This window comes from Propithecus coquereli, unplaced genomic scaffold (assembly GCF_000956105.1).
Source record: "Propithecus coquereli isolate 6110/MARCELLA unplaced genomic scaffold, Pcoq_1.0 Scaffold1, whole genome shotgun sequence".
In the NCBI taxonomy this organism is placed as follows: Eukaryota; Metazoa; Chordata; class Mammalia; order Primates; family Indriidae; genus Propithecus; species Propithecus coquereli.
In genome coordinates this window covers 12,108,860-12,131,196 of record NW_012133857.1, presented here as the reverse complement: position 1 = coordinate 12,131,196, position 22,337 = coordinate 12,108,860, and the positions used below count along the sequence as shown (strand labels likewise).

The 22,337-nt window shown below is 53.3% G+C and overlaps 1 protein-coding gene across 1 annotated transcript in view; it reads left to right on the top strand.

Annotated features, from left to right (window-relative positions):
- Positions 1-16,346: 16,346 nt before the first annotated feature.
- The window catches only part of LAMB2 (laminin, beta 2 (laminin S)), an 11,734-nt gene continuing 5,743 nt past the window's right edge, over positions 16,347-22,337 (top strand). The window contains exons 1-16 of the mRNA XM_012665398.1: positions 16,347-16,396; positions 16,486-16,547; positions 16,677-16,849; positions 16,934-17,069; positions 17,151-17,224; positions 17,644-17,832; positions 17,925-17,988; positions 18,221-18,423; positions 18,513-18,633; positions 18,958-19,146; positions 19,348-19,527; positions 19,649-19,761; positions 20,034-20,113; positions 20,207-20,339; positions 20,546-20,704; positions 20,782-20,909. Coding sequence (XP_012520852.1) covers positions 16,487-16,547; positions 16,677-16,849; positions 16,934-17,069; positions 17,151-17,224; positions 17,644-17,832; positions 17,925-17,988; positions 18,221-18,423; positions 18,513-18,633; positions 18,958-19,146; positions 19,348-19,527; positions 19,649-19,761; positions 20,034-20,113; positions 20,207-20,339; positions 20,546-20,704; positions 20,782-20,909 — 2,003 coding nt within the window. The 5' untranslated portion in view covers positions 16,347-16,396; position 16,486. The remainder of the gene's footprint in view (positions 16,397-16,485; positions 16,548-16,676; positions 16,850-16,933; positions 17,070-17,150; positions 17,225-17,643; positions 17,833-17,924; positions 17,989-18,220; positions 18,424-18,512; positions 18,634-18,957; positions 19,147-19,347; positions 19,528-19,648; positions 19,762-20,033; positions 20,114-20,206; positions 20,340-20,545; positions 20,705-20,781; positions 20,910-22,337) is intronic.

Sequence of the window (22,337 nt, the reverse complement as noted above, 5' to 3'; positions counted from 1 at the left end):
GCAAGGCCTGAAACAACCCTGAGATTAAGGGTAATCATCCCCAGACCCAATCCTGTACCCTTTGTGTGTCACAACAGAATCAGATACTCACTGAGGGGAAAGTGAGGCCCTGCCTGGGGTAGGCACTGGTGGGACAGGGCAAGCAGGTAAGCCAGCTCAGTTTCCCTGGGTCATTCCCTGGCTCTGACCCATCATGGTCTTTTTTTTTTTTTTTTTTTTTTGACAGAATCTTGCTCTGTCCCCCCAGCCAGAGTGCAGTGGTGTCATCATAGCTCACTGCAACCTCAAGCTCCTGGGCTCAAGTGATCCTCCTGCCTCAGCCTCCCAGGTAGCTGGGACTACAGGTACACACCACCATGCCCAGCTATTTTTTTCTATTTTTGGTAGAGTTGGGGTCTCACTCTTGCTCAGGCTGGTTTTGAATTCCTGACCTCAAGCGATCCTCCCACCTCAGCCTTCCAGAGTGCTAGGATTACAGTTATGAGCCACTATGCCTGACCTCCCATCATGATCATTTATTGTGGTCCTTGTGACCTCCCATCCCTGTCTTAATCACTGTTACCCTATATGTGTGCCCAGTGCCCCATCACTGAACCCCTTTGTGAGGCCCCATCATGATCCCTCATTCCTGTCCCTATCACTGTTCCCTATCTCTGCTCCTGTCACTGCCCCTCATATGTCTCCCCTTTTTGGGCCCCCATCACTGCTGCTGTTATGGTCCACCTGACATCTTCCCTTCTCGATTCATGACCCTGGCCTTAGTTGGTGCCCTTCATCTCTGCAACTGCCTCTAGGTGGCACCAAGGCACCTCCGGATGCGACCCCTTCCTTGTAAAGAAGTCTTATTAAAGGACAAGAGAGCCACGTAAACAACCCAGGAAGGAAGCCCAGAGCCAAGCCAAGAGGGTACCAGAGCAAGACAAACCACAAACTAGCTTGTTCTCTACATCCTCTGGGTACTTCCTGGCCACCTTGACTGTGGTTGTTACCAGCTGCTCATCCTGAGCCCTCATAATAGGTCTGCAAGCTGCTGTTGCTTTTGCCGCTGATCAGGAAAGAGGGGAGACATACAGAGGAAAGATGTAGGAGGTAGCTTCAGGTTGGTACCTAACCTAAGGTATGGAGCAGAGAGAGAAGCCATCCCTTCATCAACGAGTTCATTTAACAAGCGACAATTGAGCCCCGCCCTCTGCCAGGCATCTTCTGGGCAGTTTTTTCTTTTTTCTTTTTTTTTTTGAGACAGAGTCTTACTCTGTTGCCTGGGTTAGAGTGCCATGGCGTCAGCCTAGCTCATAGCAACCTCAAACTCCTGGGCTCAAGCAATCCTTCTGCCTCAGCCTCCCGAGTAGCTGGGACTACAGACATGCGCCACCATGCTCGGCTAATTTTTTTCTATATAGATTTTTAGTTGTCCAAGTAATTTCTTTCTATTTTTAGTAGAGACGGGGTCTCGCTCTTGCTCAGGCTGGTCTCGAACTCCTGAGCTCAAATGATCCACCCGCCTCGGCCTCCCAGAGTGCTAGGATTACAGGCGTGAGCCACCACACCCGGCCTCTGAGCAGTTTTTGATGGGAAGCAGACAGAATAGATATCTGTCTTCTTGAAGCTGAAATCACAGTAAGAAAGACAGTTGATAAATAAACTACAGTTGTGCATCATTTAGGGATACTTTATGAGAAATGTGTCATTAGTGAGAGTGTACTTACACAAACCTGGATGGTATAGCATACTACACACCTAGACTAAATGGTAGAGCTTCTTACTCCTAGGCTACAAACCTGTACAGCACATGACTGTACTGAATACTGTAGGCAATTGTGACACAGTGGTAAGTATTCGTGTATCTAAACATCTAAATACAGAAAAGATACCGTAAAAGTAAGGTATAAAAGATAAAAATTGATAGACCTGTATAGAGCAGTTACCATGAATGGAGCTTGCAGGACTGGAAGTTGCTTTGGGTAAGTCAGGAGTGAGTGGTGAGTGAATGTGAAGGCCTAGGACATTCCTGTACACTACTGTAGACTTTATAAACACTGTGCACTTAGGCTACACTAAATTTATTTTGAAATTTTTTCTTCAATAATAACCTTAACTTACTAAAACTTTTTTACTTTAAAAACTTTTTAAACTTTCTCTTTTGTAACAACACTTAGTTTAAAACACAAGCAAATTTTACAGCTGTACAAAAATATTTTCCTTACATCCTTATTCTATGAGCTTTTTTATATTAAAAGATTTTTTTTACCTTTTGAACTGTTTTGTTAAAAATGAAAACACAAACACACATTAGCCTAGACCTACACAGGGTCAGGATCATCAATATCACTGTCTTCCACCTCCATATCTTGTCCCACTGGAAGGTCTTCAGGGGCAGTAACACATGGAGCTGTCATCTCCTGTGATAACAAAACCATCTGGAATACCTCCTGAAGGACCTATCTGAGGCTGTTTCACAGTTAACTTTTTTTTTTAATAAGTAGAAAGAAAGCTGGGCATGGTGGTTCTCACTTGTAGTCCCAGCTACTAAGGAGGCTGAGGCAGGTGGATTGCTTGAGGCCAGGAGTTCAAGACCAGGCTGGGCAACATAGGGAGACTCCCATCTCTACAAAAAAATTTTTTAGGTTGGGTATGGTGGCTCACATCTGTAATCCTAGCACTCTGGGAGGCTGAGGCAGGAGGATTGCTTGAAGTCAGGAGTTCGAGACCAGCCTGGGCAAGAGTGAGACCTCCGTCTCTACTAAAAATAGTAAAAATTAGCCAGGTGTGGTGGCGAGCGCCTGTAGTCCCAGCTACAGGGGAGGCTGAGGCAGGAGGATCGCTTGAGCCCAGGAGTTCCAGGGTGCAGTTAGCTATGATCATACCACTGCACTCCCGCTTGGGTGACAGAGCAAGACCCTGTCTCTAAAAAACCTAAAATAAAATTAGAAAAAATAAGTAGGAGAACAAGAGTACACTCTAACAATAAAAAGGATAGTATAGTAAATACATAAACCAGTAACTTACTATCATCAAGTATTATGTACTATACATAATTGTAGGTGCTGTACTTTTATATGACAGGCGGCACAGTAGGTTTGTTTACACAGGATCACCACAAACATATGAGTAATGTGTTGCCCTACGATGTTATGACAGCTACTACATCACTAGGTGATAGGAATTTTTCCTCTCCATTATAATCTTATGTGTAGGTGACTGTAGGTGGTTTGGCTATATGATAAGCAGATTTCTAGTTTGGACAATGGGCTGGGAAGTGGAATCCTTTATGCACTGGAGAATTGGGTTTCAGATACCTGTTGATGCCAGGGTGGGGTGTCCAGGGAGTACTGAAATGTGCAGGTCTCAGTTCAGGAGTGACATCAAAACTGGAGAAAGGAGATCCTCGCCACAGAGGTGGAATTATCACCATGGTGGGGGCCCCAGGGAAGCAGAGATGGGGGAGCCCCACAGCATGGGTGCTGGAGAAGGTGGCTGTAAGGATGCAGAGGGGGGAGAGACTCTCCCCATTCCTTCCCCTCCTCCCCAGCCATAGAGGAGTGAGGACCAAAGCACCTGAGGTCTGACCATCTGTGTCTCCAAAGCTTCTGCGTGTGACTAACCTCTGTGTATACTTCTCCAAACTGCACATGCTGGGTGACAGGCTCCTGAGGGACCTCAAGGGACACCCTTTCTGCTACTACACCCTCTTGAGCTCATGGTCAGAATTGCACCTGGGGCCCCGGCCAATGTGGAAGGCATGGTGAGGACTATGGGAAAGACATCCTGTGGCTGGTGGGGTGGGCAAGCTGGGGCACTGGGGAAGACCTGTCTTACTCCTCCCTGCTAGGTACATGGGCTTTGTGTCTGCTGCCACCATACAGCTGGTGCACACTATGAGTGCTGCCAGGACCTGCATCGGGACCACCCATGGCGTGGAGCAGAGCCTGGGCACCCCCACACCTGCTGGGGTGGTTGCCACACCCTACTCTGCCTGGCCAAACCTGCCATGGGTCAGCCCACCCCAGATCTACCTTTCTGGTTCTTCCCCAGAATGTGAGTGCCATGGGCATGCCTACAGTTGCCACTCTGACACGGCTGTGTATCTATCGTCTGGTAATGTGAGTGGAGGTGTGTGTGATGCTCATGAGCACAATACAGCTGGGTTCCACTGTGAGCACTACCAGTCCTTCTTCCACCGTGACCTCCAGGAGCATCCCCATTCCTAGATCCTCCAACCCCCAATCTCAACTCTGACCATGATCCTCAGCTCCATGGTGACCTCTGACCTCTGATTCAGCCTGTGACCGTTACCCTGTGGGTGCCCTGGAAGGGGTTTTGTGTGATACTCACACGGACGAGACCCATAGCTGCTTCTCTGGACATTGTTGCTGCAAAGTCCACATCTGGGGCCAGCGCTGTGACTCCTGCCAGCCTGGTCACTATGGCCTGAGCCCCACCCAACCTAAGGGCTGCCAGTGACAGTAATCCTCAGGGTAGACTCCTGCTCTCATATCCTCCTTGCTCTGCCCCCAATCACTGCCCTGATAACACCTACCCACCCCACAGCAATCCCATTAGCAATCGGAGAGCCCTGTGCCTTAGCCTGCAGGTGTAAACCCCTGGGGTTAGGTCCCTAACACTCATGTTTATGATCTCTCCAGTGGTACCTGTCACTGCAAATGCTTTGTCTCTGGACAGGACTGTAGCCCTTGTCTGGTAACCCTTGACCCACCTTCTAATTTGACCTTCACCTTGGACACTGAACTTCTTGGAGCTAATGAGTGTAAGGCTGTAGTTATGATTATAAACTTAACCTTGTTCGTGGGTGGGTGCCACTCACTGACCGGGTTACCAGGGTCAGCATCACCTTGGATAGCTGAACCTGCATATGCCCTGAGATGGGAGCTTTAGGAACAAAAGAAAGGAAAGTGATTAAACATGTTACAACAGTATTATACACTGGATTTAAAGGTGTTGCACAGCAAACATGTTTGGAGGAAGACTCAGTCCAAGGAATAACTCCATCCCCTTCTTGCCTTGAATGTTAACAAACCCTTTGTTTAACTTTTATTTAACCCTGGCTGTGTCCTCATCTCCTTCTTACCTCCCTCTGTGAAGCCATGCAGGAGTGCACTACAGCAGCAGTCCCCAACTTTTTTGGCAACAGGGACCATTTTCATGAAGACAATTTTTCCGCAGACCTGGGGAGGGGGTGGTTTCAAGATGATTCAAGGGCATTACATATATTGTGCACTTCATTTCTATTATTATTACACTGTAATATATAATGAAATAGTTATACAACTCACCATAGGTTGGGGACCCCTGCAGTAGAATATCCTCCTCAGCTGTAGGCAGAAGAACATTAAAGCCCTACACTCACCCCTTCTCGTACAACAGACAGTCCCAGTATATGACCTCCCAGTCCCCAGACCCTCTTCTCCCTGTCTAGATCTTCCTCCCTTTCCTCCACCCAACTACTCTCTCCTGCAGCCTGAGTTCTAGGGTCTGAGCAGTGACCCCTACTCCCAGGCTGTAAGCTCTGTGACTGTGACTTTGGGGGTGTCTACATCAACAGGTACAGGGCAGGGCCTGGGAGTCAGAGTCAAGTGGCAAGAATCAGGAGTTCACCCTGCCCCCTCCTTGCTTCTGTGCTCCCTCAGGTGTTTTGCAGGGGAGAGTCTCTGCCTATGCCACCTCCACCTCTGTGGCCACGGCTGCCATGAGCTCCAATCTGGGTATTTCTGGGCTGCCCTTGACCAGGCCACAGCTAAGGCTGAGCTTGGCTAGTGTCTCCAGCCAGCTGACTTCCAGCTGCCTGTGAATATCCAGGAGGGGCAGAGGCAGGAAGAAATCAAAGCTTAGATGTTCGGGCTCAGAGGAGGGAGCGAGTGTCCAGAGAGAACTATTCGGAAAAAGAGGCTGAGCAGGGCTGGAAAGATTAGGAAATCCAAGTGTGGGTGTGAGCATGGTCAGAGTTTTGGTGTCTTGGACAGAGGCCATATTATTCCCAGGACAGTTTGGGAGAGGACTAGGCCAGAATATTGGAGGACACAGACAACCCACTTCCTCCCAGGGAGCCCCCAGGCTTGCTCCTTTCCACTGTATACAAACCCCAGGGACTGTCCGTGGCCCACACCTGCCCAGACTTTGGAGACAGCACAACCCTCGATGTGCCCTCTACGCTGCCTGGTGAGACTATCACAGCCACCAGCTGCCCAAGGTGAGGAGTCTGAGGAATAAGATGGGTCACAGATCACTAGGATTTTAGGAAGGAGTGGGGCTCTGGGAATACAGATACTTGGATTCTTGGGGAGAATGGGAACCTAAGTCCTGAGGGTCCTACGTCCTGGAGTAGTCTAGATCTGGAGTCTATGTCTCACATCCAGGCCCCCCCTGCATCAGGAGTCTGGCCCTGCACTTTGGACTGGCTTGGACTTTGCATGTGTTGTCAGTGGGGCTGGCCTCTCTCTGCTGGTCCTCATGGTGCCTTGTGCTCAGGAGTTTGACATCGTCCTGTGCTATGAGACCCAGGTCAGTGGAATGGGTGACTGGAATGGATGTGGATGGGTGGTGGTAGTGGTGGGCAGGGACAGCTCTGTCACTGCTGACCCCTGACCCCAGGAACCTGAAGTCTAGCAGGCATTAGTGTCCATGCCCAATCCCTGCCCAGCAGCACTTTCTATGCCCATCTTCTGCCCTCAGAGCAGCTGTTCACAGGCAACCTGTGACCCCCAACCCTGTGACACCCAATATCAAGATCCCATTATGCTGCCAACACATTTGAAACAACAACCAAACCAAGTGGAAAATCCCGAAAATGGAATGTCATTATGTTATAGAACAATCAAAACAAGGACTTAGTTTAAAAATAGAGCAGGATTTAAGAAGTTGCTCTTTTTCCATTCATGATAAAGTGTTAGGTCAAATAACTGCACAATAGAAATGGGGCATCCTTGGTACCACATGATCGTGACATTCTCACCCCACCTCTACCCCTCTCCACATTTCCTACGAGGCTGTGGTTTTATCTAGACCTTTCTGCTTTCAACTGGGAACACACTACTACTCCATGATATTGGGGCTGTGGTGGACTAAGGGGATGTGGAGGCCTCAGGGAAGCTTCATCCCTCTGGATTCGGTGAGGTCCTAGGGGCTCCACGCCACATCTGGCAGAGACGTAAATTACAGCAGGACAGGATTGATGTGATGGGGCTGGGGATTAAGACTTATAGAGGTACAGAGTGTAGGTAGGGGAGTCCAGAAGGGGAAAGAGCACATGCAAAGGGTAGAAGGTGAGAATAGGCAGGGGCCAGACCTCATAGGACCTTGTGGGTCAGGAGAGGGGCTTAACCTTTATCTCAGAGGAAATGGGGAGTCATAGAAGAGATTTGATCAGGGAAGAGATGTGGGGAGAATGAATTGTTTGGGGGAGGCTCAAATGGAGGCTGCTGAAATGATTCCAAGTGGGAGGTGGCATTGTTGGACTAAATTGGGACCATTGGAGAGGGAGGAGAAACAGATTCAAAAGAGATAAGGAAACAGAAAAGTGGTGGGGGTGATGTGAGGGCTGATGCAAGGAAAGGTGGCAGGTGTTAGTGAGCGGGCTGGGTTCATTGCCCCCTGCCTGTGGCCCTCGACCCTCCTGCTAGGTTGTGGCTCCTGCCACAGGTGAAGGAGTTGCCTGGGCTAAGGTCCTGTGGATCCCAGGGCCATATGGCATTAGCAGAAGCTCAACCAGGCAGGCTGCATGGAGGCAGTGAGGACAGGTCTCTCCAGCACCATGCCTGAGGCTTTTGCCCACTTGGTCTGCAGCATCTCAGTCCTGCTCCACAGGGGTGGCCTCTATGAGTGTGTGCCCTGGGCTTGAGGGGGCTGTATAGTAGGGGTCATCGGAGCACCATGAAGTTTGTCTATCCAATCTTGCTCTTCCTCCTGCAAGCATGTGAGTGCCACCCAAAGGCTTCGCTGAGCACTGAGTGTACCCTGCTGAGTGGGCAGTGCCCCTGCTGTCCCCATGTTGTTGGTCATACTTGTGACTACTATGTGCCTGGAACATATGGTTTCAGGCCCACTGGCGGTAGTAGTGAACCTTCTGAACCTTCAGGGCCAGTGGGCATGGGGTCAGGGGACATCCATCTCCTTTGCCTGCATGGCTTGATCGTCCTGTCTCTCCACAGAGTGCTGCTGCCATGCTGAGGGTGCCACTAGTGCCATCTGTAACCCTGTGAGTGGGCAGTGCATGTGCTGGGAAGGACAGGCTGGTCACTGCTGTAACCGCTGCCTCTCTAGTGGGGCTTCCCACACTGCCAGCCCTGTGCCTGCAATGCGCATGCTGAGCTGTGCCATCCACTTACAGGTGTCTGCCAGGCCTGCCATGGGGCCATCACAGGCCAGCACTGTGAGAGGTAGGCACTGTCATTGGATGGGTCGGGCAGGAATTATGAGGGGGCCAGGCCCCATTTCATGTGCTACTGACCCCAGGTGCTTGGATGGCTACTATGGAGACCCCACCCTGGACTCAGGCCTGCAGTGCTGGCCCTGCCTCCGTCCTGGGCACCCTGGCTCTGGCCTTCATCATGGGAGTTCTTGCCATATGGACAGCATGGGTGGGCATGTCCTGTGCCTCTATGCACCTGGCTCTGCAGGTGAGGCATGGTTGGCCATGGCAAAGCCACACCTCTGGTCACTTGTTCACAATCCAATTAGGTTCACATGACAAATCTTTGCCAATGCCACCTATATGCTGAGCTGGGTACCTATCCTCAAGGAGTTTCTGTTCTGGGGAGGAACAGCCAAATGGGGAGAATAATATGTATGGACCTTGTAAGCCAAGAAAATGGGCTCTAATATAGCTATTGCATCCCTCCTGGCCAGATCTCAGACTTTCTAGTTGGGTATCTGGGACCCGCAGGCCCCAAGGGTACAGAAAAACGCTTGAGACAACCTACATACACCCTAATCCTCTCCAGGCCTCCGCTGTGACTGCTGCTTCTCTGGCTAATTTGGGCACCCTTGGCCAGGAGGAGACCCCAGAAGAAGTCAATCCTGGCCCTGCCAATGCAACAACAATATCGATCCCCATGATCCCGCCACCTGTGACCCCTACTGTGGGCACTGCCAGCACTATCTGCACTACAGCCATGGCTCTGCCAGTGTCCTGTGCCCAGGGGGTTGCCAGCATAAGTGTGGAGTTTGGTGGCTGGGAAAATTCCAGGGTGTCTGGTGGGGTCTCCCCTTCGAAGACCCTGCCAAGTCTTTCCTGTCCCCAGGCTGCAGGTGTGACCCTCAGGGCATTGTTACAATGCAGTGCACATCTAGGGCTGAAGTCTGTTTCTGCAACCAGGTCAGCAGGCAGTGCCTATGCCACCCCCCCACACTGGGACAGAACTGCAACCTCTCTGCCTCCCTTTTCTGGAAACTGGGGGGACCCTGAGGCTGTGAGCCCTGAGGCTGCCATGCCCAATACACTTTGCAACCAATGTGTCACCTAGTGAGTGAGCCCATGTTGCACATAGCATGTAGTAGCCAGATGTGAGCTAATGTGTACCTGCCTATAACAAAGTGTGACTTATGGCTGGCATGAGTGTCCATATGACTATCAGCACTGGTGTATGTGGCTGCGAACAGCTGTGTGAGTCTGTATTCTCATGTGACATTAACTGTGAGCTGATGGTGGGACCTGGGGGAGTGTGGACATGAGGCTGCATGTGCCCAACCTCACTTGCAGCCATGCATTAGTATGGTCGAACCACTATGAGTGGGTCATGTCAAGCAGAGTGAGCATGGTGGGGGTGAAGGTGGGATAGGGCTGGAAGGAGGCTGAGGAGACACAGGCAGAGGGTTAGGATTGAGATCTGGTGTAGGCAGAGAGGGATGGCTACAGGAAGCAAGTGTTTTTAGGAGGGGAGTGGTCAGTGATGAAGCCGGCAGTGTGTTCTTGCATCCTTGGTGATGAGAGGATGGGAATCAGACTCAGGGGGTGAGGGAGGCATGGGGATGAGGACATGGAGACAGTGAGTATGTAGCTCAGGACATGGAGGAGCACAGGGCAACAGGTCAGGAGATGAGAACCAAGTGGGGCCATGGGAGGCGAGGTCTAGCGATGTGGGAAGCTTGGGATTGGCCAAGGGGACTAGGCCAGGCAAAGCAAGAAGAGAGAGGCCCTTAGCCAAATGCAGGTGTGGATGCTGCCTGGGGCAGGAGCAGGGCTGGGAAGAGAAGACACAAATGTGAGTTTGCTGCCTCCAAGCACTCATGTCCCTTTTCCTCCCCTGAAAGGGAAGAGGGACATGAGTTTTTCCCTCTTTGGCTCTGCTGACTGGCTTATGCTTTCTTTCCTCAGGCCTGCCAGGCAGGGTTTGGGGGCTGTACATGCTCCCAGTGTCAGGACATGTATTTAGGTGACTTTGAGCAGGAATGCAGAGGTGAGAGGGGCACTTGCATAGTCCACCACTAGGGGTGAGGCTGCCCTTCGGGGGCCATTCGATGTGGAGTAGCAAGAGAATGGATGGGGTTTTCCTGAGGGAGAGTACAGTATATTTACTGCTGTTTCCCCCCAAAACTTAAAGAAATATTCGTTAAAACAATTGCAGAGAAACAGTTAGCAAGGCCAGGCAGGGGGTGCCCACAGATAGGACACATTGGGTGGCTCTTTCCTCACCCTGCTTGCCAGCTCTTGATCCTTGTTGACCCCTAACTGCACTGTAGAGCCCCTGGAGCCCTGTGCTGTTTTCCTGCCCAAAGGCTGCTATGCAGTATGGCCTTTCTGGCCAGGGTGGATGCCAATGCCTATGGCAGTTCTGAGCAGTGGCTTAGGCAAGGGCTGGTGTGCACCCTCACACTCACACAGGGCCATTCTTGTCCATCGGGCTTCTTAAAGCCATCTGCTTTCGTACCACCTGTTTAGTGCCATCTGTTAGTGCCATCTGCTCTCTGCTCTGACTCTATCTCTTCCCTGCAGCTTGTGCCTGTGAGACCCACAGGGCTCTGTCTCACCCAGGTGTGACCCACACATGGGTGCCTGCCTCTGTAGAGAGGGCATCTCAGGGCTGAGGTGCCAGTCGTGTGCTCATGGCTCCAGAGCCCACACTGCATGTCCTGTCCCACCTGCTGCTTCTCCTGGAACCGACACCTGGCCCCTTCTGGCTGCAGTTGGAAGCTGTGGCCCAATAGGTGGCTGCCCTATGCCTAGAGATGGCTGGCTGGTGTGTTGGGGGCCATAATGGACACCTGCGGGTCTTGGAGAGGGTATTGTAGCAGGCACAGGCACTCCTGGGGTCTCCCTCACTCCCCGTGTGGATGCTGCAGCAACTTACAGAGTGAACAGCTGGTACAGGCAAGGGGTCTGGGATCAGGAGGGAGGGGGTCTCTGGCCAGCTTCCCAGGGTCAGGGATTCAGAGGGTCACAGGTTGGCCTGTCTGAGTTGAGTCCTGGATCTGGGAGTCAGGTAGGTTTCCTTGAGTGAGGAATCATGGAGCAGAGTACATCTCTGGCCAGGCTAATTCTCCATGCTCCATCTCCCTACAGGATGGAAATGGCTTCATTGGCCTAGACAGTGCAGTCCACAGAACAGGTTGTAGCAGAAAGAGAATGATGGGTCAGGGGGCAGCATGAACACCTGGAAGTATCATCCCAGGAGCTTGACTACGTCGAGGGCTTGGCCTGGCCCAAGAGGGCCACAGGAGCCCAAGATGAGGCCAGGAGATGAGTGGGCCACAGGTGACAGCAGGGGCTAGGCTGTGGCAGGAGGAAGGGACCACATGCCCTTGTGTATGTGGGAGACCCAGGAGGCTGATTGGTCCTGTCCCAGGAAGTGGAACCCTAAAGTACTCATCTATTTAATTGTCCCATCCCCTGCAGATACTGAAGCCCAGGCCTCTTCAGCTGCCCTGCTTTCCCAGGAGGTCATGCTTGGAGTCCAGGTCATAGCCACACTTGGAAGACCAGAGAGCCTTCTAGGGCAGGCCCAAAACCCAGTGGTGGATGGAGCAGCTGCTGTGGGAACCAGGCCAGCCCACAGGGACAGCTATGTGGGGGCTAAAACTGAAGGAATTGGCCTACAGGGTCCTGATACTACACCTGCAGCTTCTAGGGGTCAGAGTCAGAGTCAGAGTGACGGGTGGAGATACGGATCACTGTAGGCGGCTTTGCGTAGATGAGGAATTTTTCGGGGGTAGGCTGGATGTAGGGCAATAGATCTGGGACATGTATTCCTCACTAGAGCCTCCATATTGTTTGCAGGAATGCACCTTTGCCCTAGGTGGCAAGGTGCCTAGCCCAGATGGCACTGGCAGCTGATGTGGCCCCAGTCCTGGGGCATCGGTCCAGTGCAGTGGAGGTCCTCAGGACTTGGACTGGCCTGTCTTCCTGTGCCCTGTAGGGTTCCCCCTGCTCTGGGACTGTACTCACTGCTCAGTGGGCTCTGGTTGCCTCCTACAAATCCTCCTCTAGCTTGGACATAGCAGTCACAGCCTTGAAGCAGCATCAGTAATAGGTACAGAGCTATGGGTGGGAGTCATAGGGGGAGGCACAGGAGACCATGGCTTGGACATGGGGTTGCAGGAGACACATTTCACCTCTGACCCACCCCTCCCAGCTGTAGCAAATCCAGGCCACAGTGAGCTCTGTGGGAATCCATGCCCAGGAGACATGGCATGGTGCAAGGGGGCCCTGGGGCATACCCATATACAAGCAACCATGCAGATCATCCAGTGCTTCCTCATGGAAGTGGTATGTGGGTACACATCTGGTTTTTGCTTATATATTCACAGCTGAAGACAGTGGCAGGTGGGTAGGGGCAGGTGGGCAGGAGTATCATGACAACACTCTTATGATATTCCTTCCAGAATGAGGAATATTCATAAGGGGTGAGCAGTGGTCAGGTGGGAGCACCAGTGTGCTGGTAAATGTTTAACTGGCTGGGAGTCAGGGGTAACTGATTTGTAGCATTTATCAATTTCTTTGGTATAAATAATTCTACCATGATTGATTTCAGTCTATCATATCATTTAATAATTTATTTGTAAAATTCCTGAAATTTTAACAATTGAATCTTGTAAGCCTTCAGCACACCACTGGGTAGTTGTATCAGAAGCAGAGTCAGTGAGAGGTTAGGGTCAGGGTTCATTGGATCAGGGACCAGGGTTCAGGGTTCAGGGTTCAGGTCCAGGCCAGGTGCGGTGGCTCACGCCTGTAATCCTAGCACTCTGGGAGGCCGAGGCAGGAGGATCACTTGAGCTCAGGAGTTTGAGACCAGCCTGAGCAAGAGCAAGACCCCGTCTCTATTAAAAATAGAAAAAATTAGCTGGGCAACTAAAAATAGAAAAAAATTAGCTGGACGTGGTGGTGCACGCCTGTAGTCCCAGCTACTCAGGAGGCTGAGGCGGGAGGATCTCTTGAGTCCAGGAATTTGAGGTTGCTGTGAGCTAGGCTGACGCCAGGGCACCCTAGCCAGGGTAACAGAGTGAGGCTTTGTCTCAAAAAAAAAAACAGGGTTCAGGTCCAAGATCCCTACCCTCTTCCCCACAGACACAGGTGCTGGTGTCATCGCATGGGCTGGCAGTGCCCCTCCCCCAAGTGGGACAGCAGGCATTGCCCTCCTGCTGGGGCAGATCCAGGGTGCCTTTCCTGCACCAGACACCATGGACCAGAAGCTGCCTAAAGCAGAAGGCGTCCTCCATCAGGCATAGCAGACCAGGTGAAGAGCCAGGAGGCTAGAGGTGGAGATCAGAGAGTAGGCAGCAAATGGACACCCAACTGAACATCTGTGCCCTTTAGGGAGAGTACAGCCAGGGCCCAGGAACAAGCACTGGATGTTCAGGGAGTGCTGGCTGAGATGGGAACTAATGCAGCAGCTGCAGAACAAGGGCTGGGGGCAGTGAAGTTGGCACTGGAAGGCTCAGAGGCCACTATACAAGAAGTGATACCCTGCTTGTCCTCCTCAGCTCCCTTGCATCCCTTGCTTAATGACTGCTGTGATTCCCATTCTCCCTGAGATCCTTGACCCACTATGATACCACAATGCTGTCAAGTATCCTGATCATACGAACAATCAACCTACTTGCTACTCTGTTGTGTCCTCTCTGTGACCCTGCCAACCTTTGCCCTAGGTGGCAAGGCACCTAGCCCAGATGGCACTGGCAGCTGATGTGGCCCCAGTCCTGGGGCATCTGTCCAGTGCAGTGGGGGTCCTCAGGACAGTTTTGCCCTGAGTCAGCAGTAGGCCTAGGAGGCAGAAAAATGGGCAGCATGGCTGAGGGCATGGCTGGCAGCCTGGAAAAGTTGAGATGGGGGAACAGTGGATGTTAGGGTCTCAGGGAGCCCTCTTGGATTGTGGGAAGTGGCGTTTGGGCTGGGGCTGGCTATACTGGGAAGAGGCAGGGTCTCGGTTCCAAAACCCCCAACCCCCAGGAACCTAGGGCAATGATGTATTTGGAGCAGTAGGGTCTAGGTGGGATGGAGTTTCAGGTCCAGCCCTGCTCTAGGAGTTGCAGGTGGTCCAGTTGGGTGGGGAAGAAGTACAGGAGGGCACATATGGCCTGGTAGCCACAGTGCAGGATGCAGGAGAATGGATGCAGCAGGCATGCGCTGAGGCCCAGGAGCTCCTGAAGAAAGTGCAGAGCAGCTGGAGCTGCCTGGAGGGTGTGTGGCTGGGCCCAAGTAGGGCAGCACCAGGAGGGGTTAGGGTCAGAACAGCTATGTTGTGGAAGGGTCAGGACTGGGTCCAGATCAGCTCCAGACTCATGTAGAGATCAGGGCTGGGGTCAAAGTTCAGAACAGGAGGTCAACTGTTGATTAGCATCAGGGTTTATTTAGGGTTAGGGCTAGGGTCAGGGTGGTGACAGAGATTAAGGCCAGGGTCAGAGGGTAGGGCCAGAGGTCAGAGCCTGGCTCAAATGACCTGATCCCCAGGGTTGAAGCACTGCCTGGCACAGAATGAGCAGGCACTGGGCAAGAAGGCAGCCACCTTGCAGGCCCTGGAGCAGCGGGCAGCAGAGCTGTTTGAGCACATGAGGTGGGGCACCAACAAGTATGCCACCTGTTGACAGCCATCTATGGATGCCAGCAAGAAGGACTCTGGAACCACCTGGGTGACTCAAAGTGACCCCAGAGTGACCCAAGAATCTCCTGACCTTGAGAGACCAGAGACCCCACTGAGTGCACACTGACCCTGAGTGACACCCATGTGACCCCATGATATCCCCCAGCGGCCCTCTGTCCTTGAGAAAGCAGAGAGATCATGTGCCATCTAGTGCCCCTGACCCTGATAAACCTTTATCTGAGTGATCTAAAATTCTGAGTCATCTCTAGTATCCCTGAGACCTCTACCCCAGATGACTAGAATAACTCCCAGTGATGCTGAAAGTCCAGCAGATTGACTGCCCCTGCCCACCCCTCCATATTTTGTGAAGCGGGGTGATTCCTCTGAGGAACTCCCAGCTTTCTCCCGTGAGCCCGCAGCTCCAGCACTCCCTGCCGGAACAGCTGTGGCGGCAAACCTGACCCAGTCATGGAGACCAGCGGACTCCATGGTCCCTCCCCACTCCCTCGTCCCAGGGGCCTGGGTGGGGCGCGCACCCGCCGGCCGCGCGCATTCCAACCCTGGGCTCCGGCGTTCCTGGAGGTCCGGAAAGTCTGGAGCGGATAAATAGCCACAAGATCTGGATTTGCTGGCTGTTGCTCTGGTCCACTGTCCGCCCCCAGCGCCCGTTTACACACTGGGAAACCGAGGCAACACTTCTCGTGCCTACTTGCTGTAGTGATTAGGGCAGGCAGAGACTCCCGGAGCTGTGCCTCGGGCTTCAGAGGACTTTCCCCATCTCTCCCCAACCCCATCCTGTCCTGTCCCTAGGACTGTCTAAAAGCTCCCCACAGCTCTGAATAGAGGAGTTTGGTGCCTCTGCTTGCACCCTTTGGCTTCCCTGCTGATGTTGGAGCCTTGAGGTCAAATAGTTGAGTTGACAGTGATTTCCATGGCACTCAGGACACCGGGAAAAAGACTATAGGCTCCTTGGCCCAGCATTGGATATCCCAAAGATCAAATCCCTCTTACTTGTTCCTGCCGTGCCTGGAACTTTGTGGGTTCCCTTCCCGTGGTGGTCTATCTAAAGCACCAAACTTCCTACCTTCCCCTGGCCCCCGTATAGATCTGGACTTGGGGGCACAATTGCGATTTGTGGGTGAGGTGGCCAGTGGCCAGTTCCTGAGGTGAGGGCCATTTCTGGAGGACAGGGGTAGGGCGTGGTGGGGGGCTCTCTGCCTGGTGTTGCGTTCCTGCCCATATTCTGCTCCGGGCTTTCCTTCCTGCCCTGCTTCCCAACTTTGCTAGACTCTAAGCCGGTGGAGGGACTGCTGGACAGACCTGGGAACAGACAGAGGGCCTGGAGGGAAACTGGCCAAAGACCCGCACAGGCAGGGCCACCATGGGACCCTGAAAGTGGGGGGAAGGCTCAGGCCCCAGACCCTTCATTTTCCCTCATCCCTGTTCCCTTCCTCTTCAGGATGGAACGAGGGAGGAGGCAGCCTTTGCTCTGGGAACTTCGACTGGGCCTACTGCTGAGCGGTGAGGGGGCCTGGTGAGGGCTGGGGGTTAGGGATGTGCTGGTAGGGCCTGGCGTAGCTGCCTCTGGGGCACATGGGGTGGGACTACCAGATGGGAGCTCAGTAGAACGGGCTGACCCACTGTCCCCAGTGCTAGCCACCACACTGGCCCAGGCCCTGGCTCCGGATGTGCCTGGCTGTTCGAGGGGAAGCTGCTACCCAGCCACCGGCGACTTGCTGGTGGGCCGCGCTGACAGACTGACTGCCTCATCCACCTGTGGCCTGAACAGCCCCCAGCCCTACTGCATCGTCAGTCACCTGCAGGTGTGGCTGGGGAGAGGGTGGGAAGCTGGTGAGGGTGGGGCTGGCACTGCCCAAGGCCCCGATTCTAATCCCCACCCAACCCAGGACGAAAAGAAGTGTTTCCTGTGTGACTCCCGGCGCCCCTTCTCTGCTCAAGACAACCCGCACAGCCATCGCATCCAGAATGTAGTCACCAGCTTTGCACCACAGCGCCGGGCAGCCTGGTGGCAGTCAGAGAATGGTGAGGCCATGGGTGGGGCATGGAGTGAGCAGGGCTGCCCACCAGTAGCCTTGGGTCTTTGACCTCTGACTCCTGTCCCAGGTATCCCTGAGGTCACCATCCAGCTGGACCTGGAGGCTGAGTTCCATTTCACGCACCTCATTATGACCTTCAAGGTGCCTGCATGTCTGGGAGCCTACCTGAATCACCCTGCTTCGCTCCCCATTAGCCCTGGACAGAGCCCCAGCTCATTAATCCAGCCTCCCTGAGCTCATATGTTGTGCTCTGGCTGCATAAGAGCCTCCTTCATCCCTCCAACCTTCCATTGCCTTACAATTCGAGGCCTTTACACTTGCTCTTCTGCTGCTCCAATCCCAGTCTGGGTTAGGTGCTATCTCCTTGGGCCCCATGACCCCTGAGCCTCTCCATTAGAAATGGCTTAGAAGTGACCTTGCTGGTCATTGTCTGGCTTCTACCAGTCACCCCCATTTGTCTGTGAGCTGTTCAAGGGCAGTCCGGGGTTGAGCAGGGCTCTTGATGGCCTTGGACTAGGCTTGGTCCTGGTGTCTGCTGATCAGCCACGTCCCCCACCCAGACATTTCGTCCTGCTGCCATGCTGGTGGAGCGTTCAGCAGACTTTGGCCGCACCTGGCATGTGTACCGATATTTCTCCTATGACTGTGGGGCTGACTTCCCAGGAGTCCCACTAGCCCCACCACGGCACTGGGATGACGTAGTCTGTGAGTCTCGCTACTCAGAGATCGAGCCATCCACTGAAGGCGAGGTGAGGGCTGGGGTCTGGGCTGGGGGCCAGAAGGAGGGGATAATGGGCCTGAGGCAAAGTCCAGTGTCTCTATGGCCTCCTTGCCCCTCCAGGTCATCTATCGTGTGCTGGACCCTGCCATCCCTATCCCAGACCCCTACAGCTCTCGGATCCAGAGTGAGTGCTCCACCCTTTGAGCTTGGCACAGCCTCAGCGTCCGGCTGGGGACTATTTGGGGCCTCAGTAACTATTTTGGGTGCTTCCTAGGGCAGATGCCAAGCCTAGTTTAGCTTGGGTAGCAGTAGACAGGAGGTCTCTAAAGGTGACCTTGGCCACTGCAGCCCCTGGGTAGGCATGGGGGAACAAGAGCCTGTCTGGCCAGTTGGCTCCAACCCTCCCCTCAACTCAGACCTGTTGAAGATCACCAACCTACGGGTGAACCTGACTCGACTACACACGCTGGGGGACAACCTGCTCGACCCACGGCGGGAGATCCGAGAGAAGTACTATTATGCCCTCTATGAGCTGGTTGTACGTGGCAACTGCTTCTGCTATGGGCATGCCTCACAGTGTGCACCTGCCCCAGGGGCACCAGCCCATGCTGAGGGCATGGTAAGGGGCTTCAGATGGCTGGGGTAGGGCTAGGGGTAGTGGCGGACAGGGCTGAGTAATGCTGACAACCTGCCTGCCTACCTTCATAGGTGCATGGGGCCTGCATCTGCAAACACAACACTCGTGGCCTCAACTGTGAGCAGTGTCAGGATTTCTATCATGACCTGCCCTGGCATCCGGCTGAGGACGGCCACAGTCATGCCTGTAGGAGTGAGTAAGACCGTGGCCCCCCCATAGCTCTAGAACTCTGCAGCCTGGCTGTGTCCTGTGTAGAACCTACAGCTTGGGGTCAAGCCCAGACTGTGTCCAAAGGGTTTCCAGGCCTTGATGACCCTGGGGACCCCCTCAACCCTCCTTTGCAATCTTCTCTGGCTAGGGGCCCAGGATAATGCTGAGGCCTGGAAGTCCCTGAGCCTCCACCCACAAATTCTGGCCTGTGGCAGGGATCTAAGGTATCACTAGGGCCCCCTATATACCTTACCCTCAGGACTTGGTCTCTCAAGTGGTCTTTGCCCTGCCCTTCCTCCCCCATAGAGTGTGAGTGCCATGGGCACACCCGCAGCTGCCACTTTGACATGGCCATATACCTGGCTTCTGGCAATGTGAGTGGAGGCGTGTGTGATGGATGTCAGCACAACACAGCTGGGCACCACTGTGAACTCTGCCGGCCCTTCTTCTACCGGGACCCAACCAAGGACCTGCAGGACCCAGCTGTGTGCCGCTGTGAGGCTAAGATAGGGCATGGGAGAGGGAAAGCTGAGCCTAGGGCAAGAACCTGGGAGCCAGATTGCTATCCAGGATTGCAGGAAATTGGGATGAGGGAATTGGGTTGGAGCCAGACCAGGGATACAGGGTGGGGCTTAGGAGAGGACTGGTGCTGGGCTAGTTGGGATAGGGTGACCCTGTACCTCTTTTTGCCCTCAGCCTGTGATTGTGACCCCATGGGCTCCCAAGATGGTGGTCGCTGTGATTCCCATGATGACCCTGCACTGGGGCTGGTCTCGGGCCAGTGTCGCTGCAAAGAACACGTGGTGGGCACCCGCTGCCAGCAATGCCGTGATGGCTTCTTTGGGCTCAGTGCCAGTGACCCTCTAGGCTGCCAGCGTATGTGCCACCTGCCCTAACTCCTGTGTTGACCTTTAACCCCTGACCTCTTACTCCTGACTCAGCTGAACCTAAGCACTGCCATAGCTCCCCAAAGTGCTGATGGACTCCTTCCCTGCAGGTTGTCAGTGTAATACACGAGGCACGGTGCCTGGGGGTACCCCTTGTGACCCCAAGAGTGGAACTTGTTTCTGCAAACGTCTAGTGACTGGACATGGCTGCAACCACTGCCTGGTGCGACTAGAGGGGGCTGTGGTTCTGGGGTCAGGACTTGTCCTTATAGCACAGGGCTGGGGGGTGATGTTCATACCCCATTAGGTGGGAGCTGAGAGCTTAGAGAAGCCTCAGGTCTGGGAGGCTGAGGGTGTGGGGTGTGGGTGTGGGGTGGGGTGTGGGGTCCATGTTTTCACCACAGGATGGTAGAGAGTGAGATTTGTGGTTGGATTCCCTGCTGGGTAGCAAGGTGATCTGCTTCTGGCCTCCAGAAACTCTTTCTTTTCCCTCAGCCTGGCCACTGGGGCCTGAGCCACGACTTGCTTGGCTGCCGCCCCTGTGACTGCGATGTGGGTGGTGCCTTGGATCCCCAGTGAGTGCTGTAGGGGGAACTGGGAAGGGGTGGGGAAAGATCCTGGGCAGAAGAGTGCATTCTTCTTGAATAACCACAGTGTCCGCCCCCCAGGTGCAACGAGGCCACAGGTCAGTGCCGCTGCCGCCAGCACATGGTCGGGCGACGCTGTGAGCAGGTCCAGCCTGGCTACTTCCGGCCCTTCCTGGACCACCTAACTTGGGAGGCTGAGGACGCCCGAGGGCAGGTGGGGGGTGCAGCAGCAGAGGGCATTGAGTGGGCGGACTATGGCTGGAGACGCAGTGTTATGGGGGTTATGGGCAGTACCTTGTGGGGGCTGGGGATATCTAGCCTTGGGTGAGGACTTGGCAGGAGAAATGGGTTTGGGGCTGGCTGTGGCAGAAGAGGCAGTGCCTCACCTGAGCCTCCATCCCTGGCTGCGTTACCTCCCAGGTGCTTGATGTGGTGGAGCGCCTGGTGACCACCCAGGAGACTCCATCATGGACTGGCTCGGGCTTTGTGCGGCTGCGGGAAGGTCAGGTGCTGGAGTTCCTGGTGGCCTCTGTGCCAAGGGCCATGGACTATGACCTGCTGCTGCGCTTAGAGCCCCAGGTTAGACCCTGAGACATCTGACCTGGAGCTGAACCTCTGGATGTGGGAGCACCTCTTCCATTATCCCATTTTCCCAGGTCCCTGAGCAATGGGCAGAGATGGAACTTACTGTGCAGCGTCCAGGACCTGTGCCTGCCCACAGCCCATGTGGGCATGTGCTGCCCAAGGATGACCATATCCAAGGAACTCTGCAACCAGATACCAGGTGAGGGCACTGATGGTAGAACCCATAACAGTTGGGGGGTTTGGGGCCAGTCCTAAACTCTCTGTGGGGCACCTGGAAGATCCCACAGCTCACTCATCTGTTCTTTCCTTCAAATGCCTCCTCCTGAGTGCTGTTTGGCAGGCCCTGTTGGGCATGGCCCTGGTCACAGGAAGGAAGTAGACAGACCAAGGCCTGCTCTCTCAGGGGTCTAAGGTCCCGAGGACAAGGCAGGAATTAATGAAAAATCATCCATTGTCACTATAGGGAGGGCCCATGGTGGTGGCGGTGGGGGGTGGCATCAGAGCACTCTGAGCAGAGATGTGACTGTCCTGATTAATGTTTTATTACATTTTGGGTAATATTTATTTTATGTATCTTTTACATCACTTCTTTTTAATTTTTGGTCATGTAAAATATTCAAACATACAGAGAAGCAGAGAGAACAGCATAATGAACCTGGCTGTACCCATTATAGACTTTTTATCAACTATGACCTGTGTTTAACAAAGATTCCTCTAGTTGCTGAGTGAAGAATAGATTTAAAGGGACCAAGATGGAAGCTGAGAGATCTACTAGAGGCTACCAAGTTGGCAGAGTGATAGTGGGTTGGACAGAAATATAGCAGTACAGATGGTGAGAAGAGAGCCTGTTCCAGAGTGTTCTAGCAGCAGAGCTGATGGCTTAGACATATAGGCAAAGGAGAGAAGATAGGAAGGTGACTCTAGGGTTTTTGGCCTGGGCATCTGGATGAGGGTGGAGCTTTTTACTAAGATGGAGACATAGGGAGGAACAGTTCTTGGATGTTTAGACACAGGAGAGAAGGCCAGTGAGTGTTTGGATTTCTGTGTCTGAAGTTACTGGGAGGAGTCAATTGGTATAAATTGGGACTAATTGAGATATAAATTTGGGACTCATTACTTAAGAGTGACCAGAGAAAGGAAAGAGGACCAGAATAAAGTTTGGGGGTACTCTAGTGTTAGAGGCCAGTGAAGAAGGAAGAACTAGGGGCTTAGGGGGAAACTAGGAGCATTTGTGGGGCCCAGAAGCTAAGAGAAAAGAGTGTCTGCAGAAGGAAGGCATATGTTTCCAATTACATGTTGCTCGACACTTGATAAGAATAGAGAAGTGGCTTCTGGGTGTAGCTGCATGGAGGTCACTGGTGACCTTGGCATGGGATGGAGCAGAAGTTCCACTGGAGTGGGAGGCTAGAGAGTGGAGGTGCTGACTACAGTGGTCTTTTTTGAGAAATGTGTTGGGCAGGAAAGCAAAGGTGAGGCAGCAGCTAGGGGAAGACTTGAGGGACTGAAGAACAATTTTTAGGAGGGGATGAAAGAACCCGAGTATGATTTTATAGGATGATAGGAGTGACTTAGGAAATAGAGAGGGAGAGAGAGGGAGGTGGAGAGAGAGAGAGAGAGAGAGAGAGAG